General features: G+C 39.5%; 1 protein-coding gene across 1 annotated transcript; it reads right to left on the bottom strand.

Moving 5' to 3' along the window:
• Positions 1-2,808: 2,808 nt before the first annotated feature.
• ATMIN (ATM interactor) lies at positions 2,809-15,425 on the bottom strand. The gene is made up of 4 exons (XM_001380880.5): positions 14,815-15,425; positions 9,403-9,528; positions 8,543-8,742; positions 2,809-6,677 (listed from the first exon to the last, which is right to left on the bottom strand). Exons 1-4 carry the CDS (start codon positions 15,181-15,183, stop codon positions 4,874-4,876), a joined length of 2,499 nt encoding a protein of 832 aa, XP_001380917.2. The 5' UTR covers positions 15,184-15,425; the 3' UTR covers positions 2,809-4,873.
• Between the last annotated feature and the right edge of the window lie 4,375 nt (positions 15,426-19,800).

Genomic DNA, 19,800 nt, shown 5'->3' with positions numbered 1-19,800 from the left:
CCACCAGCACAGCCTCAGGCGTTTGGCCAAAGTCACTGTTGGCAGACACTGGAAAGCCTTTCAGCGGTGTACATCATGAGAATAAAATGGATCACCACGGAGATATTTTTATTCCAAAAGACTTTGTACCAGTGACAGGAGTATGGAAATACTTCACAGATGAAGCCGGAAATCTATCAAACACCATTTTCATTTAGATATATAGTTTTGTGTAACGCATCTTCAATTTGCTTTAGGACATATCAGAGAGAGGTTCCCGATGAGGCAGGCTTTAGCAAGATTTGCATGATTATTTTCTGAACGCCAGTCTCAAAAGTAGTGGTAAACGAAATCTGTAAGTGTGTGCTTTGATCGTATTACAATTAGACTAGGTTGAAAGTCAACACCCAATTTCTTACATATGACTTCAGTCTCCATGGAAGATTCTAAATAATGTTTTTTCAGCAGAAGTTTATGACTGCCATGGAAGTTTATCTGCAGTGTGTGACCTTGGATGTCAGTCCATTCAAATGATTTAAAATATGCTCACAATTTAAGATTTCACTTTGGTTGTGTTGATGGATCTGAGACTGCTAGTATTTTATAAGTCATGTCTGATTTGCTTTAGTCTACTACAAGAGTCTCTCACTACAAAGAATAAAAAAAAATAATACAACTATTTTATCATTGAGTTCCAATTCATTATTAACTGAATTAATTCTTATAAGGGAAATCATTGCACAGCAATTCTATTCTGCCTTCTACTTTCAAGATCTCTGTTGATCAGTCTTCCAGAAGGATCTAAACAAATTCATATCACTCAAACCCCACTTCCTGAAAAAAAAAATCAGCTTTCCAGAAGTTTAAAATTCATCAGACATTTTTTTAAATCTAAATCAAGTGTTTTTAACATTTAAAGAATTACTTATTTTTGAAGCATCATTTAGCCTCCATCATTTCTTGATCTTCTTGGCCAGCCAGTTCTTCCTTGTAATAAACAGTCATCATGTCTGATGTCTATAAGTCTGCATCCATCTCCTTTCTACTGGAAGGTCTATGCATTTCATCCCATTCTCTAGGTCTGATATTATTCATTGCACTTAATCGGTGTTCAGTGGCTTATTTTTGTTTTCATCATTGTAGTCTGTATGGTACACTCTCTTGGTTTTGCTTCCCTCACTCTGCATGACTCCATGTGTCTTTCCATGTTTCTCTGAATGCTTCACATTTTTCATTTCTTACAGTACAACGATCTTCTGCAACATCCCCAAATTATGAAGACCTAGATTTTTCTCTAGTTCTTTCCTATTGCAAAAAAAATGCTGCTATGAATATTTTAATTTGTTACAGACAGGACTTTTCTGTCAACTTATCACTGACCTCTTTGAAGAATGTGCCCAGCAGTGGGATTGCTAAATATTTGTACTAATATTAATACTATGCTGGCAGAACTGAAATCCTTTTTAATAGATGTTTTCAAGTAGAATCTACTGATGATGGTCAAAATATAATTAAACCATTGAGCTATGTAAGTTAGTCCATATATACCTCTTAAGTCATATTTTGTATCGAAAGCAAACAAATCTTAAACTTTGAAAAAGCACTAGATGATTTATTTTTAGATTTACATAGGCTAGAAGTACAGTGGCCATAGCTCTGATCCAATTCTTATCAGCAAAGAAGCTTTAGTCTGTTTTCCTTCTTCTTTTATATTAAACAAAACAAAACTCTTACCCTACTATGTATTGGTTCTAAGGCAGAAGAGCAGTAAGGGCTAGGCAATGGGGGTTAAGTGACTTGCCCAGTCACTCAGCTGGGAAGTGTCTGAGGCAAGATTTGAACCCAGGACCTCCTAACTCTAGGCCTGGCTCTCAATCCACTGAGCCACCCAGCTGCCCTCAGTCTGCTATTTTTCTGACCTGGGTTGATCTGTCTTTCATGACATAGCCTGGTGGTTCTTCATTCCCAAGAGGCTCACCTTATCTGTGGAGACTTTTGTGTGAAAACCCAATTGGATAAGCCCATTGCAGCTCAGAATCCCAGAATTCAAATGATTCACCAGCCACCAGAATGTCTGTTGCAAAGTTCTAAAAGTATGTCAAAGTTACATTCGTTTTTATTTTGATGAACTTCTTTTAGCTAATGCAGGGTAAATTGGGGCACATATAGAATGCTTTCCCTAGAACCACATAACCTTTTACTGAAAAGATAAGGAATGAGATAAACATCTTCTTGCCTCTAAATCTTAGCTCCTATGGCAAAACCATACTTGTATCCACAAAAGTGTTGTACTTTTTTTTTTTAAACCCTTACCTTCCGTCTTGGAGTCAATACTGTGTATTGGCTCCAAGGCAGAAAAGTGGTAAGGGCTAGGCAGTGGGGGTCAAGTGACTTGCCCAGGGTCACAGCTAGGAAGTGGCTGAGGCCGGATTTGAACCTAGGACCTCCCGTTTCTAGGCCTGGTTCTCAATCCACTGAGCTACCCAGCTACCCCCAAGTGTTGTACTTTTAAAAGGTTCATGTTTGAGAATTTGCATGAACTGAAGTAATTCTTTGAAACCCCTGGCTGATTTCCAATGTGTAGATCATGAAAACCAAAATCTTATGCTTAATGTATAGATTTGTCATCTAGATCAAAAGTAAAATTTGTAACAAAGGTACAAGTACCATTTTGCACTTATCTCTGCTAGTAAAATTCTCGGCATATTTGGTCTAACAAAAGTTGCAAGCACTATGGCTCATGGCTTTTTCTGTAAAAAGTTTAGAATGAAGACAAGCTAAGTATGAGTAAGGCAATACCTTAAAGAACTCTCAACAATACAGTTTAAGTGATTTTGACTTCTCTTTAATCACTGAATTTTAATTTTTATAATGAGCTTTATTTCATTTTTGAGTAATTCACATATTTTGGGGAAATGCTTTTGAAACAAGCCTCATTTGTTATTTTCATTTGTACATGCTTTACTTTCCTACAAATATCTATTGGCTGAATTAAGGAAAAAATACTCATTATCACTGAAACAAAGTGCTTTTTCAAGCATGGATCACAACATACAGTATTTACACAAGGCATAAACAAACATGCACTGTTCCTTTACCAAGAGGGTTTAAACATTAAGGCAATGACAATCCTAAGAACACATGGAATTGCTAAGTTAAGGCTTTATATGTTTAAGTTTTGAAATCCAGATCTATATCCAATCTGATCAAATCACAGTTATTTCCCATCATCTACCACACTGAATTCAACTGTTTCAAATGGGAAATTATTGATCATTAATACTAAGACCTCCTAAAATCATTGTTATGGCCTCTGTATCAGACAAGTGAAACAGCAGCAAAACATTATAATCTGAGCATACTTAAAGAGTTCCCTTCTAGATTTGGTATGCTTCCTTATACCCTTGCCTGCTATCAGCATAAGCATGTCCAATAGAATCATAAAATATTTTTATAAACTTAAAAAAATGTGCCTGCCAAACTAAAGAATCTCCGTCTCCTCAAATCAAAGAAAAACGCCAGCAATATTCTTAAATCATCTTTTTTCTCTATCAAACATATGATGCCTTCCTTTTTCTTCTTGCCTTTATATTAGGACTGTACTATTTGGTATTCTTCTTGCCTTAAGAAAAAATTTTAACATGGTGCTTAGGATAAATCTCCTGTAGAATAGCAAGCCCCAAGGCACAAGTATTATTCCCATACCAGATTATTTTATTAATAGAGATGGCTATTGATGAGGATATTGAAAATTGGGGCACTTTAAACAGAAACATAGACTGTATTCTTGCCCAAATTTAGCCAAAGAGGAGAAAGAGCTTATAAAGGCTTGGGAATGGCTTTTTGTTTTGTTTTTTAGCAGGTCAAGATTTCTTAACATCAAGAGGGGACAAAACTCAGGCCCATTGTGTTTGCTTTGAGAAGTAGCTCTTGGAGCACTACTCGCCCTATGACACTTCAGAGAATCAAGGTCACATTATGAAAAATTCCAATTTAAACAATTTCAGTTTTGCTCTTGATTTTGTTGGGTGACAATTACCTTCAACAGAACTAACATCACTTTCTATCTATCATTTTCCTTTAAGGAGCATTATCACAGGAGAGTTTCTTGTAGAAAAGCAAAGAAAGACTGTCCATTTTAAAAGTACTGGGCAGATATGTAGTAGAGTCCATAGAAGCTCACAGAGAAGTCACTGTATCTTCCTCACAGTAATTACTTGTACAGGTAAAGACTGAAGCAGGGCTGCTGGCTTTTTGTTTTTAATTTCATAAGTTAGAAAACATATGGCGAGGTTCCCAAACAAAGAAAAAACGTGGCTGTCATTACCATCAATCGTAAAGCACATTAGAGTAGCTACGCGTATCTGACATGGCCTGCTAGGCGAGGGATTAGAAAGCATCTGTCCACCCTAAATACGAGCTTCAAGAACCAACAGGAATTCTGAGTGAACGTTGTTCAAAAGTTTCAAGTGCAACCCCCCCAAAATACTTCATTACTTTTTCTCCCCAGTAAAGCACTTTCTACACTTCAAGACCAAAATGTTTTGAAAGCATAAAAAAAATAGGCTATTGTCCAGAAGCAGGTAGACTTGGTTTCAGTGAAAAAGTTGTATGCAAATTTTCATTGTGTAACGGAAAACACAAGAGTATGATAGCTATTACTTTCAATGTAGTAATAGTGAGCAACTAAAAAACAATAATTTACTGACACTGACACTTTATAAAACACACACGTTTCATGTTTACAAATAAGAGGCAAATATCTTGAGGAAACGGCTACGGAACTGCATAAGATCAGTTACATTCAACACACGTCGTCCCCCCCCACCTTTTCCTTTTCTCACCTCAAAGGAAAATTACCAAATATTTTCCATCAAACTTGGGCTCAAATATCTTAGAAGTTTGACACAGAACACAGTTCAGCACATGTCTGTGTTTCTACAGAACTGAACTGAGACTCCATCGTATTCCAGGCCAAATCGGCCAAAAGAAAGTCATCCATTGCAGTCTGAGTTTCATTGCTGGTAAAGAACAAATTCCCAAGGGTTTCAAAACCACTACTCATCGTCTGCGTTTCTGTACTATTCAACTGGACTTTTTCCAAACCAGGTATATTTTTAGCAGCAGAGAGTCCTTCAGTTTGAGTTTCTGTGTCAGACGAATCTGTGCTCATGGAAAAACTAGAGTGCTTCAGAATATTTGCCAGAGGCAGATGAGGACTAGTGTCTAAGAAGAAGTTTAAATCTGTCTGTGTTTGAGTATCAAACATTTCCAGTCCTAGAAAGTTGGAATTCCCCCTACAACTGTACGACTGAGTGGTGTTATCTGCCAGCAAGAAGTCTGTTTGAGTTTCAATATCCAGAGATTCCAAGACTGGTTCAGTGTTTATGTTGCTAAGGTCACTCTCTTCTGTTTGAGTTTGGATATTTGAAGCTGAAAAAAACTCTTCAATGTCAAAATCGATTCCTGGATTCTGGGTAGACCCAGATGACAGCTGAGGGTCAGTGCCAGTATTACTGTCAGCCAGGAGACTTCGGCTATCCAAATTCTGGCCAGGCAGATTACCAGACAGTATATTTTCCAGATCATTTAATAAATCTATTGTCTGGGTTTGGTTATCAGTCATGTTTTGGGATGGGAGTATATTATTTTGTGTGCTGAAGTTCATATCGGATGTGGACTTTACAATATCCTGACTCAAATTCTTACAGCCATCCTGAGGTAACAAATTGTGAGATATGGGAGCAGCGACTAAACTATTGTTTGCAATGTTTGGGGTAGAAACATTGTATGCATGGACATTCTCAAAAATATCATTACACATGACAGCTTGGTTCATCGACATTGTGGCATCTGCTGAACTCTGGATTCCATTGGTCTGAGTTTCTCGAGAGATCCCACATGGCTGGAGACAAGCATGAGTAAAGGTATCTGTCTGTGCTGCTATTGATGAGGTTAGCTTAGAACTGGGTAAAAATGTCTGAGTTTGAACACTGATGGGAAGAGAAACTTGAGAGCCAAATGTTAAATCTGTTTGGGAACATGAAGATACAGAGGAATCAGGAGGGGCCCACGGTGAAGGTGACACGAGAGTTTGTGAAGTATAAGATACATCTGTTTGTACATTGGTGGAAGAAATTTTATTCTTTTGACACACATTTCCTAATTCTTGTAAAGTATTAGTTGGGTTTTTGCCCAGATTCACTTGTACACCTGTACTAATGGGCTCAACAGCAACAGGGTTGACTATTTTTGAAAGTGGTAAGCTTTCCTTACGTGAGAAACCCTCTGAATCCAATCCTAGGATCAAAGTTCCTATTGACAAAGGAAGTAGATGAACGGTGCTTGTGACAGACCCTTGATTATCAACACCAACTACTGTAGGCTGGACTGAAGAGTCTGTCGCAGGCACAAAGATAGGCAAATGTGAAAACTGCATAACGGGAAGCTTAACCAAAGCCACTTTGGGCTTCGGCAAAAGCAGCTTCTGAGTGTATCTTGGAGGTGTAAGGGTTTGCTTTCTGGCATTAGAGTTGCAAGAATCTTCAAAAGAAGTCACCAGCTTTATTTCTGAAGTTTCCAGGTCTTGAGTGTCTGCTCTAGTGGTTGGTTTGTTGGTCAATGATTCAAGTGCTTTATCGGACAACTGTTGATTATGAAGAGAGTTTTCCATTTTCCTTTTCTTACCAGGTGGATCTCTAAAAACATTAATAGAAATAAAAATTATTCTAAAAGCCATGACACTGTTTCAGCCTTAATAACTTTAGTTATTTTTGTTCAATCAATCCTTCAGAATAGAGGACAACTACTTTTGTCTTGGCCAAACTCCTAGGAAAGGTTATCTTTATATTCCCTGCCTCCATTTTCTGACATCTACCCCTTTGTTTTCTGCATCCTACCTCTCCACTGAAACAATCTTCTCTAAAGACATCAAGGATCAGTCTTCATCCTTCTTGGTCCCTCTATGGCATCTGACAATGCTACTGTCTTCAATATGAATATTGTTCATTCTCTTCTAATTCTCCCCCAACTACTGTAACAAATATTTCTCAGTCTTGTCTGCAGGTACATCGTGTGTGTGTGTGTGTGTGTGTGTGTGTGTGTGTGTGTGTGTGTGTGTGTGTCCGTGTCCGTCCCAGCCCTCCTCTTTTTATATTCTCGGAGATCTCATCAACTCCCATAGGTTCTGTGGACATCTCTATGAATGTGACATCTATATATTCTTCTTTTTCCTGAACTCTACTCCCACATCTCCAACTGACATTTCCACCTAGACATCACACCTAGACATCACCAACTCTACATATGCAAAATAGAATTCATTAACTCTCCCCTAAACCCATTCTTCCTCCTGATTTCCCTCTCCTTCAAGAGAGCTGGGAATGGGGTGGGGAGGGAGAGGAAAAATCAGTATCTTTCTAGTTATTCAGGTTTTCAACAACCTAGGAGTCACTTTCATCGGTTCATTCTTATTTATCCATAGAGCTAATCCAATGTCAAATATTGTCAAGTCTGGTTTTTCAAAATTCCTTCTATATATCATCTACTCAGGTCTGCTTACCTCTTACTTTAACTACTGTAGTAGCTGCTGAATGGATCTCTCTGCATCAAGACTTTCCTATCTCCAATCTATTCTTCATGTGGCCACTAAAATTGGTAATCCTAAAATACAGATCTAATCATATCACTCCCCTGTTCAATAAGCTTCAATGGCTCAGTGACTTCAGCCTCTCTCTAAATAGATTACACATCACTCCCCCTCATTCATTCAGTCCTCTAATCAAATATGCCAACTTACTGATTTCCATCCCTAACATTCCATATCCCACCTCCTTGCCTTTGCCAAAGATGTCCTGACTTTTCCCTCTGTCTCTTGGAATCTGCAGGTTCCTTTCAAGAATCAGCAACTGCCAGCAACTTCCAGAGCTCTTTCTGGACCCTATGTCTTGAGTGTCTGTCTCCAATCAGGATGAATTTATTCTGTCTATAGATCCTGTGTTTACTTAGCTGTGAACAGGCTGTACTCCCCTCAGGATATCAAAGTTCTTTCTGGGCCAGGACTATCTATCTTGTCTTTATATTCCAAGAACCTGGTTGTATAGCAGGCCCTTAATAAATGATTGTTGACTGACTTATTGAATTCCTTCTGATAGATCTCCTAAAAGGCTGGTCTTGATGAGAGGAGCAGAAGAAAGAAAATATGACACTCAGAGGAGGCAGGCTCCTTTAGACATAAACATCACAGCAAGATAGTAAAATAACTTACCAATCCACACTGCAACATCTATAACCCCTATAATTTCTGGAAGAAGAGTGGTCTAGTATATCTGCCAATCTATAAGCAAGCCACAAAGGAGCCTAAAAGTGGGTGGCAAAAGGAAATCAAAGGGCGGATCCAGCTATAGCACATTTAAAAGTCCCTTACATTATGAAGTTCCCCTCTGCCTAGTTGCAAATCTTATCTTCTTTAGTTCTCTCCCCAAGAATAACCAGCTCCCTTGCAGGGAAGGGCTTGATCCTACCCACCTGCCCCACAGTTCTCCCATATTCCATTTCCTTATACCTGTGCTCTGCAGGGATCTCATGGCCAGTTCGATAAATGTGTGACTGCAATGCTGTTCTGCTGGCATATGGACAGCCACATGTGCATTGGAAAGTCTTGCCACAATCTTCTGCATGTCGTTTTAAGTCCCATTCAGTACCATAAGAGTTGCTACATTTATCACATTTATGCTTCTTTTCAGCATGCATTTTCATAAAGTGCTAAAAATGAGGACAACAATTTTAAATAACTAGTCAAAAATGTAAAAGAAAACAGCAAACTTAATAGCATCAATTATTATTTTAGATAAGGAAAAACAAAGGTAGTCAAATAAGGGCAGGGTTTAGGAAGGCAGATGTCCTATTAAATAAGATTTTAAATATGACCCTTCATCCTCTCTGATCTCCTTCTTCATGATTCCTTGATAACAGCCCCCCTCCACCTGCTTTGGGCACTTTTTAAATGGGGCAATATCCCTGTCTTCTGAGAGAGATTTCTATTCTGAGATGGTCCCCTATGAGCTGGGATTATATCCTGCTCACATGAAATACTTGATAGGACACAGACAGATCCCTAAGCAGGCATCCACCTTATCCCCGCCATCCTGGATCATTCTCATCTCTCAAAACCTACCCTGAGTCCTCTTCCCACTCCATTTTATACCAGTATTTCCCTACTTCAGTCCCTAAAACTAAAAATACTCCCAACAATCCTCTTCTAATACTTATACCTTCTCCATCAGAATGCTGCCTGTTACATTTTAATAAACTTTCTCCCATAGAATGTTTTGGCTTACTGCTAGTTTCTAATCACAAAAACACATTATAGTTATATTAACATTTATATTTCTCCCAGAAAAGTTGTTAAGAAAATTAAAATACCTGTTTTACAAGAGAAAATTGTGAAAATGGTCTGTTGGGACCTCTAGGGCATCCCTTAATAGGGCAACAATAGAATTTTGGGGTCGATTTCAAGTCCTTTCTTATTGTTGGATTTATTATTCCATCCTGTAAAAGATACAATTTTATATTTAAATTATATTGTCAAAATCCCATAGTTCTGATTATTTTTTAATCCCACCCCTTCCAATTGCCCTTTAGTACACTTGACCACTTCCAGCCCTTCCCCTCTTCTCATAGTACTTAGCAATATGCTTGGTTTTATGCAGATAGCCAGACTCTCCAAAGAAATGTTAGCTTATCTGAGGCCAGAATCTATGTTCTATTTCTTGGTACCCCTTGTACCCAGAACATTTCCTTGCATAAGTCTTACTCAGATAATAGTTGTCATTTCAGAGCAGTTTAAAGCTTGCAGAGTGCTTTAATTAGATATCTAGGAGGGTGCTACAAGTATTATTATGCCTACTTACAGAAGAAGAGGGCCCTGAGAGTTAAGTGATTTGCCCCAAGTCACTCAGAAAATAAAGTGTTGGAGGTGGCATCCAAACCCAGGTCTTTCCTACATATAGGCCCAATATTCTGGCCACATATGCTATGTGTTTAATATAATATCACTGCTGTTCCGAATTTGTCTTCCAAAGATAACCAATTAATTTGGTCAACATTATCCAAACAGGCTCATCCAAGATAAACAATTTGAGAAAACCTCATATCACTAAATCACTCTGGAAGACAAATCTAGCTGAACAATACAACTTGTTTGCTATAAAAATTTTATAATATGCACTAGAATCTGAGGGCTTTAATTACTTATCCATTCACTGTCTTCTTCATTACAATACCTCTTATCTATGCAATCACATCAATCCACATACTTTTTAAATATTTCTTTTTCATGATTCTTTTACCATATTCATCCTTTTTGTCAACATATGTGCACTGCTAATGTAGATGCAAATATGGAATGAGTATATTAATGTGAGAATGAACAACAGCTTACAATCACTTGTCCAAATGTTCAGCCTGACCCAGATGTGCACTATACCTGGTCGGCTTCAGAGCCATTAAAGCTAGCTCAGATCAAATCTGCTTCCCCATTTATTATTGCCTCGGCTTAACCTTCAAAGGTTAGTTGTATAGCATTGCTTGGCTCCTTCTCTTCAGTTCTATCCTCCTCCTTCACCCTCAATCTAGTTCCTTAGATCTCAGGGGACAATCACTTTAACTTTGTTTGTCTCAGTTCCTCAACTGTAAAATGAAGTGGAGATGGAAATGGCAAGCCACTCCAGTATCTTTACCAAGAAAATCCCAAATAGGGTCACAAAGAATTGGACACAACTGAAATGAGTAACAAAAAGATCAAGCACCTTTTTCTTCTTCTTTGACTAACTGCTTCACTGATAGTAAGCCCAAGCTTTGGGTGGGAGGCAGATGTTGGAAGAGACGTGTTTGGCACTAAATAGGTTAGGAAAATCTAACGGTGGGTAGAGAATGTGATCTTTTGCATGAATGAGAATCACTGTATTTGTTTACTAAAACCCTTACCTTCTCCATCTTAGAATCAATATTGTATATTGTTACTAAGGCAGAAGAGTGGTAAGGGTTAGGCAATGGGGGTTAAATAATTTGCTTAGGGTCACACAGCTAGTAAGTATCTGAGGTCACATTTGAATCCAGGACACCCCCCCAACCCCCACCCCCGGTCTCTGGACTTGCTCTCAACCTACTGAACTACCTAAGCTGCCCCCTTGAATCAGAGTATTTGTGAGAGATTTTCTGTGCTATATTTGTTGTACACACAAATTATACATGGAAAGAGATCATGTTTCTGAGGCATTTTGAATGAATGGGATATCCTAAAATTACTATTTGAGAATTAGGATCCAGGAAAAGAAAGAAATATGTTGGAGAAATGTACATGAGCTGTGCAGTAAGCAGAAAGAACACTGGATTTAGAGAGAAAAACAGGGTTTGGGTTCTGGTTCTGAGTCTTTGTGGTCAGTGTGACTTTGGAGAAGTCATTTTTGCTCTGAGTCTTCTCTATAAAATGAGGACATTGAACTAGTTTTTTTGGTACAGTGGGGAAAGTGCTGGATTTGAAGTCAGATTGGAATTGGAATCCTGGCTCTAATATAAGATCTCCAGAAAATCTTATCTAAAGGATTCAGTTTCTTCATGTAGGACTAGGTGGCTTCTGAGGGCCCTTTCAACTCTAAATCTATGATTCTTAAGGTTTTTTTTTTTTTTACAGTTTTAATAATCTAATGATACAAAGAAAAGTAGAAGAAAGACAAAAAAGAATGGACAAGAGAGGACTGAATGTAAAAGAGGTCATATGGCCATGTTTTATCATTTCTTTTGGGAGGCTCCTAAAAGGGAATGTTCAATGTTTTACTATTTAAAACATTTCAAGTTTCAGTTACATCTAAAGCCTCCCCACATAACTTGGAAGCCTGCTTTCTTTTGTTTTTCTGGCACATCATTTCTGAAAATTCTAGATTTGATTTAATTTAAGCACCTATTAGCCACATTTTAAAAGTATAAAGGAAGCTTATAGGTTCTCAAAGGACCATTCTTCTACTCTCTTCCCCCAATATAATGAATAAAGAATGCTTAGCAGTCAAGCTATGGGCACTTTTGCCTAGTCTTCAATGAATCACTAGTTTCCAATCTCCATGGAAGCTCTCTGCAAATAAAGCTGGGCCTGGATCAATTTCCAGTTTTCTTTATAGTGCATAAAATATGGACAAGAATTTAAAAAACAAAAATCATACCAAAAATACTGAACATAAGCAAGCTACATAGACCCAACTCCTACAGACTGGGGGGGGGGGGAGATTAATGACTCACATTTTTTAAGGGGGGAGGAATATTTATGAGGGAAGAGTAGCATAAAATAAGCACAAATTGGCTAGGCAATGACTAACTGAATGAGTAATATGTAAACTTAAAATAATTTATAGCCAGCACCCCAAAAATGTAAAAAGAAATTTATGCTGAATATTTTTAAAATCTCCCCAGTTCAGGCCTACTATAAACAGGGTGGTAGGCATATATTAGGTAAATATTTGACTGAACAAAAAGAACTTCCTTTACCTACACCTACCTAGGAAGCAGACTTGAGGGTAGGTGGTTCCTGCTTCCCACTGAAGGAAGCCCATTAAACTCAGAAAGGAGGAGTGGATGAATTGCATAGGCTTTTGGAAGACAAAAAGGACCAGAAAAGCCAGATATGAAATGGAGCTAAAAGATATCTACTTTAAAAGCAACCTTCCAAAGCAGTAAAAACTCGAACTCCAGGTAGATTATTATGGGATCCTTAAATTCAAGATGAAATGACACTCAAAACTTTTATTTCTGGGGGCAGCTGGGTAGCTCAGTGGATTGAGAGCCAGGCCTAGAGATGGGAGGTCCTAGGTTCAAATCTGGCCTCAGACACTTCCCAGCTGTGTGACCCTGGGCAAGTCACTTGACCCCCATTGCCTAGCCCTTACCACTCTTCTGCCTTGGAGCCAATACACAGTATTGACTCCAAGACAGAAGGTAAGGGTTTAAAACAAACAAACAAAAAAACCCAACAATTTATATTTCCTCCTTTATCTCCAAGTCATGTGACCGCTAGCCTTCTTACTCCCAGTGGAATTGGGGAATCCCACAACTGGGGTCCCTAAGCTTCGCTGCCATGCTCACTGCTCCTGTCCTTCACTTCCCCCTTGTTACCTCACTTCTCTGTCTTTTCCTCCCCCTCTTTTAACCTCTTCTTCCCTTCTGTATAGTCTTCCCAATCAGAATGTAAGCTCTTGGAAGCCAGGGACTATGTAACTAGTTTTTGTCTCCTAAGCACTGAGCACTGTGCCCATATAGAGAAGCTGGTACTTGATAAATGCCTTTCCTTTCACTCATATTGTCTTGCAGATAAGAGAGTCTTAATGACTATTTGTTGCAATCCTTTGAAAACCAGAACACAAAGATGGACTGGTGAGATCCAAGAATCAAATGACCAGAATCCTTGGCTATCTGAAACAAAGTCATTTGAGATAAATGTCAGTTAGAGAAAACAGGGCAAGAAAAATTACTGCAGATTTTAAATCAACTCTAAATGCTTTCTGAGGGCAGTCTGGTTTTTCACTTTAAATTTAAAAACATTCTAGCTTCTCATTTTTGAACTCACAGTCCTGATTTTCTGACAGTGGTTAAAGCTGTTCTCCCATATTATCTCATTAGGATTCTGAAGCCACCTGGCTTTCCATTCTTTTTACACCTTATTCTTCCCCAACCAGCCATACACTCTGCATTACAGTAACAATAGCATCTAGGCTGTTTTTCTAAGAAGACACTCCATTTCAACTGCGTTTTTGATGGCTGTCCTCCAAGGATGGAATAGTCATCCCATCTCATTTCTTACCTCCCAGCTTCCCAGAAGACTCAGATAAAAATTCCATTTTCTACTGATTATCTCCAATTAAACATGCATGTATCTTATCTGTACACAACTGTTTTCATGTAGTCTCTCCCCCGTTAAACTGAGCTCCAAGAACAGAAACTATCTTGTCCCAGTATTCTTGGTTTAGCGCAATGCCTTGCTCAGGAGAGGCACTTGAGAAACCCTTACTGACTTGACTGAAGCTCCAGACCTGGACCTTGGTTCTCAAAGGGCGGGTATCTCGCTCCTGTCTTGATCACCAGTCTGTACCTCCTAAAAAGGAGAGCAAGCCTAGGTTCTTTTTGCTTTGTATATTTAAATCGTCTCCCAGTTGCCAGCCAACCATAACAATCCAACAAAAGCTTTCAATCAGTGGACTTCTCTGTAGACCAGCTCCTGCCGCCTTTACTCCCTCCCCCAACCCCTCAGGGTCCAGGTAGAGAGATCTCCTGGATGGGAGCACCCAAATGGGATGCTGCCTGCTCCTTAAATTAGCCTTTTCTGATCCCAACCGTGGCAACATCCATCCCCCGCTGCCCTCAGAGAGCACCTTGTTTACACCTCGGTAGTGCAGTGATTTTGTGCTTACTAGCACCACAACATCGATGGTTGGTGGTCCAGGCCTCACCTGTAGCTGATGACTTCACCTAGTGCGCTGTGAGATCGGATAGAGGTGGGGGAGAAGCGCAAGTGGGTAGGAAGGGTACGGGGGTGGGGATGGTGCAGATCGGAGCTGGGACTACCGGCAAGCACTGGGCTCTGGACACTACACAGGGGTTTGCTGAGAAGAGCGAAGCTTGGTTGCGGGGGGGGGGGGGGGGGGGGGGGGCATGTCAGACCGGCGCTAGCTTCTACAGGCATTGACACTCGCCAGTCCCCAGAGAGGGGCGTGCATGCGTATCTGCCTTTGGTGGGGACAGGCCGGCTGGGGGCGGAGGCCGGCTGGGGGCGGGGGCCGGCTGGGGCCTCACCTGCAGACGATGGCTCTTCACCAGGTGCATGTTGAGCGCGGGCCCGTTGGGCAGGATCTTGCCGCAACCGCGCACGGTGCACAAAATGTTGGTGCGCACCGCTCGAGACAGCTCCGACACGGACGGCCGGATCAGCTCACCCGCAGGAGTCGGGCTAGGGGTCGAGGTTGAGAGCTGCCGCTTTCCCCCTGCCGTCCTAGCCCGGCTTCCCCGCAATCCCGCTTCGAGTCCCCACCGCTCAGAGGTCGCATGGATGGTGGCTTCACCTCTACTGGGACGGGTCGCGGTCGGGTCTGAGACTGGAGCCAGAAGTGGGGCTGGGGTCAAACCTGCGGACGCCGCCGCCGCCGCTGCGTCCGTGGCCGCCATGTTTACCTCCGCGGCAAGCCAGCCCTGCCGGGGCCGCCCCTAACTCCCCGGCTACTTCCGAGAAGGGCGGAGGGGCCGCTGCTTCAGCCAACCAACAAGTGCTTCTGGAACACGTCACCACTGCATGTTACCGCCCCCACCACAGATCCCTTAAGGGAAGGTGGAGCGGGGGCGGAGCCTGAGCTCTCCAGGAGGCGGGACTCCGCTCCAGCTGTTCTCAACATCCTTCAGTCTTCCTGCGAGTTCTGGAGACCCTGAGAAAACAATCTTTTTTCCTTCCGAGGTCATCACCTTTTCCTACATGAGAAATGATGTTACCTTTGTTTCACTTGCTCCTAGGATGCAGTGAAGTTAATTGTATTTACATATAACTTGAATTTATATAAATTATATTTTAATGATCTAGCACGAACAGAAGATCTGAAGACCTGGAATTTAATCCTGGCTCCAACATTTGCTAGTTATAACTATGCCCAAGTTCACTGTTCTAAGCCCTAATTCCCGATTTTATAAAAGGGGGAAACTTAGACACAAGGAAAATATTTCTAGTACCAATTAGGAGGAAAGTGCCTATTTATTGTGTAATGGCTAAACAAATTGAGCTATAGGAATACTGTGGACGTATTCTGCAGTAAGAATTGATGAACGTACAAAACAAATGCAACCAAAATTGGAAGGGAAGAAACACACTGGGAAACAATCTTCATAACAAAAACCTCTGACAACGGTCTAATTACTCAAATTTATAAAGAACTAATAAATCAATTGTACAAAAAATCAAGCTATTCTCCAATTGATAAATGGGCAAGGGACATGAATAGGCAATTTTCAGTCAAAGAAATCAAAACTATTAATAAGCACATGAAAAAGTGTTCTAAATCTCTGATAATCAGAGAGATGCAAATCAAAACAACTCTGAGGTATCACCTCACACCTAGCAGATTGACTAACATGACAGCAATGGAAAATAATGCTGGAGAGGATGTGGCAAAGTTGGGACATTAATTCATTGCTGGTGGAGTTGTGAATTGATCCAATCATTCTGGAGGGCAATTTGGAACTATGCCCAAAGGGCGATAGAAGACTGTCTACCCTTTGATCCAGCCATAGCACTGCTGGATTTATACCCCAAAGAGATAATAAGGGAAAAGACCTGTACAAGAATATTCATAACTGTGCTCTTTGTGGTGGCAAAAAATTGGAAAATGAGGGGATGCCCTTCAATTGGGGAATGGCTGAACAAAGTGTGGTATATGTTGGTGATGGAATACTATTGTGCTAAAAGGAATAATAAAGTGGAAGAATTCCATGTGAACTGGAACAACCTCCAGGAACTGATGCAGAGTGAGAGGAGCAGAACCAGGAGAACATTGTACACAGAGACTGATATACTGTGGTACAATTGAATGTAATGGACTTCTCCATTAGTGGCAATGCAGTGGCAATGGAGGGATCTATGAGAAAAAACACTATCCATGTTCAGAGGAAAAACTGTGGGAGTAGAAACACCAAAGAAAAACAACTGCTTGATTACATGGGTTGAGGGAATATGGCTGGGGATGTAGACTCTAAATGAATATCCTAGTGCAAACATCAACAACATGGAAATAGGTTCTGATGAAGGGCAAATGTAATACCCAGTGGAATTGCATATCAGCTACAGGAAGGGTTGGGGAAGGGAAGGGAGGGAAAGAATATGATTCTTGTAGCTAAGGAATCATGTTCTAAATTGACTTAAAAAAATTAAAATAAAATATTTTTTAAAAGAATTGATGAATGTAAGGAACTTAGAAAAACGTGGGAAGAATTTGTAAGAACTAATGAAGTAAGTAGGATCAGGTGAACAATTTACAAAATGATCACAGTATTTTCTAGGAAAACACTGAAAGACTTAAACTGTGCTATCTTTAGAGGTCTGACCATGAATCATGTCTCCAGTTAAGCAGAAAGGTAGTTTTCAGTGCAGAATGAGGCATATATTCTCAGGTACAGTCAAAGTGTTGATGTTTTGCTTGACCACAATTTTTCCTTACAAGGGAAGGTTGTAGGGGGAGGAAGTGGTGACAACAAAGAAGAAAAGTGAATCAATAAAACACTTTTTAAAAATAAAATACACAATACTTGTTTTACCTATCTCAGGATTGTGAGGAAATCACCTTGTAGATCTTAGAGTGCTATAGAAATAATAACATCATAGATCTAGAAGGCACCTTGGTAACTAACTAGTCCAGTATATTCATTTTATAGATTGGGAACTGAGGCTCAGAGAATCACTTGAGTCCAAAGTCACAAAGGTGGGAAGTAGCAGAGTCAGGATTTTAATCCAGATCTTGTTCCAAATCCAAGCACTTTCCATTATACCATGTAAAGTATTACACTGCCAGTTTTTTTTTTTTATTCAAGTCAAAGTTACTTCTGTACACATCAATCTGACATTTTGGTTTAGATTAACATTTGAATTAATCAAACCTAACTGGGGCATCAGCTTATTATATTGGCTGTGCCATACCACCATAAGGTCAATAACAAAAATTTCACTGGCCTAGAATATGGCTATGGCATTGTGATTATGCACTCATAATGTGTACCACTAAGATATCTGAGGACAAAATGATTTTTTAATTATTATTTTTTTATTATGTCACTAGTCCTGTTGGAAAAGCTTTCAAGTTAATGAACTTCTGTGCCCTTTCATATCTTTTTAAAGTCCCAACCTCTGCATTGTCCATCCACAATTATGTATATAACTTTAGTTAGTAGGCAACACTTAAGACTTTCCCTTAGATTTAGAGACATAAAATGACTGCCAAAGATCTATCTAAATATAATTTTACTCCATTACTTGAAATTTTTTATTTAAATAGCAATCAAGCCTGAGAGGTTAGCATGGCATGAGATAAAGGGCATGCTTTGGAGTCAGGAAGACCTAAGATCATAGGTTAAGAGCTGGAAGAAAACTTTAACATCCATGATCAAAATGACTTATCCAAGTCATACTACTAGTAAGCATCAGAGGTGGGATTTGGTCCTCTGACTGAAACCAATACTTGCTCTATGATCAGGGGCAAGTTACTTAATCTTTCAGTGCTCACAGGCAACTAAAGCTACAAATTACATATTGGATATATTAAGTATAGAAAGAGCTCTTATATTGCTAAAATCATAGTTATGTCCCCAAACCCAAAATAGTCTAAGCAGAGATTGTCATGTAATTTTCCACTGTTCTCTCTCATTTCTCAAGTCATCATTTCATTTACTATCACCTCAAACTATTATTCTATTCCTCTGGATTTCACCTGTTGACTCCTAGAAAAAAACAACTTTCTATACTTGTTGCCAGTATTTTCTTATTTCAAAGTCACTTTTCAACCCCTGGAGATCTGGCCACTGAATTCATCATTCAGCTGAAATTGCTTTCTCCAAAGTTACTAATGGTAAATTAATTCCCAAATCCTTTGCCTTTTCCTCAATTCTTATCCTTGACATCTCTAAAGTGTTTGATACTATTGGCCACTGTCATCCTAGATACTGTCTCCCCAACTGGGTTTTCTGAACAGTGTTCCTAGTTTTCCTCTTACCTGTCTTGGCTACTCCTTCATCCATAACAATGCATTCAATGGTTACAGGTGTATTCTCCAACTCTGTAACTGGATCTTCTCAATCTATGCCCTCTTTCTTGGTTATCTTATCAGCTTCCTGTTCAATCACAAGGTCTATGTAGAAGACTCCCAGTTCTCTCTCTATATATATATAGGCACAATCTTTGTCTATAATTGTTTTAATTTTCTGTGCACATATCCTACTCCAACTCTCTCTCCCTGTACACATACCACCCTTGGATTTTTAGCTTCTTGAAGTCATGAGCCGTTTAATTTTTGTCCATGGATCTTCTATCCCTAAGCAGAGTGCCTGGAAACATAGTAGCACTTAATAAATGTTTAGTGAACTGAACTTACTCAGTGCTAGCTGATGGGTACACAGAGACAAAATGAGAAAGTCCTACCCTTAAGGAATTTAAAATTCTACTGGATGAATACAACATTTACACATATAAATACATGCAAAATAGTTTGAAGGGTTTGAGAGTACTAAAAATGAGAAGGATTCATAAAGGCTTCTGATAGGAAATGACACATAGGCTGAGCCTTTGAATAAAACTAAAGATTGTAAAAGGTGAGGATGGGGTGAATTTTAGGAAAAGAGGACAAACTATGCAAAGATACTGAGGTGGGAGATAGAATGTTTGGAATAACAGTAAGGTCAATTTGAGTAGAGGCAGATGCTGGAGGCAGATTGTGAAAGCCTTTCAAAATTATGCTGAGTCTATATTTCATCCTAGTGTGAGAATTAAAATGAACATATAATAACTCAACTATTACATATATATAAGATTTATTAAAATAAAAACTAGAGTTAAAGAGGGAGCTACCTAACTCCAGCAGCGGTCTCGATAAAGAAGAGGAAGAGGGAGGAGTCCTAGGAAGTTATAAACAATCACTCAAAGACACACAAAAAGAAAAGGATGCTGTGAAATACAAAAGGAATTCTGAAGAACAGAGTCCTGGGGTTCAAGATTTTCCAAATATACATTACCCCTGTGATCCTTTTGGGAGACCA

This window comes from Monodelphis domestica, chromosome 1, assembly GCF_027887165.1.
Source record: "Monodelphis domestica isolate mMonDom1 chromosome 1, mMonDom1.pri, whole genome shotgun sequence".
NCBI classification, from domain to species: domain Eukaryota; kingdom Metazoa; phylum Chordata; class Mammalia; order Didelphimorphia; family Didelphidae; genus Monodelphis; species Monodelphis domestica.
This window is presented reverse-complemented; position numbering and strand designations above follow the sequence as displayed.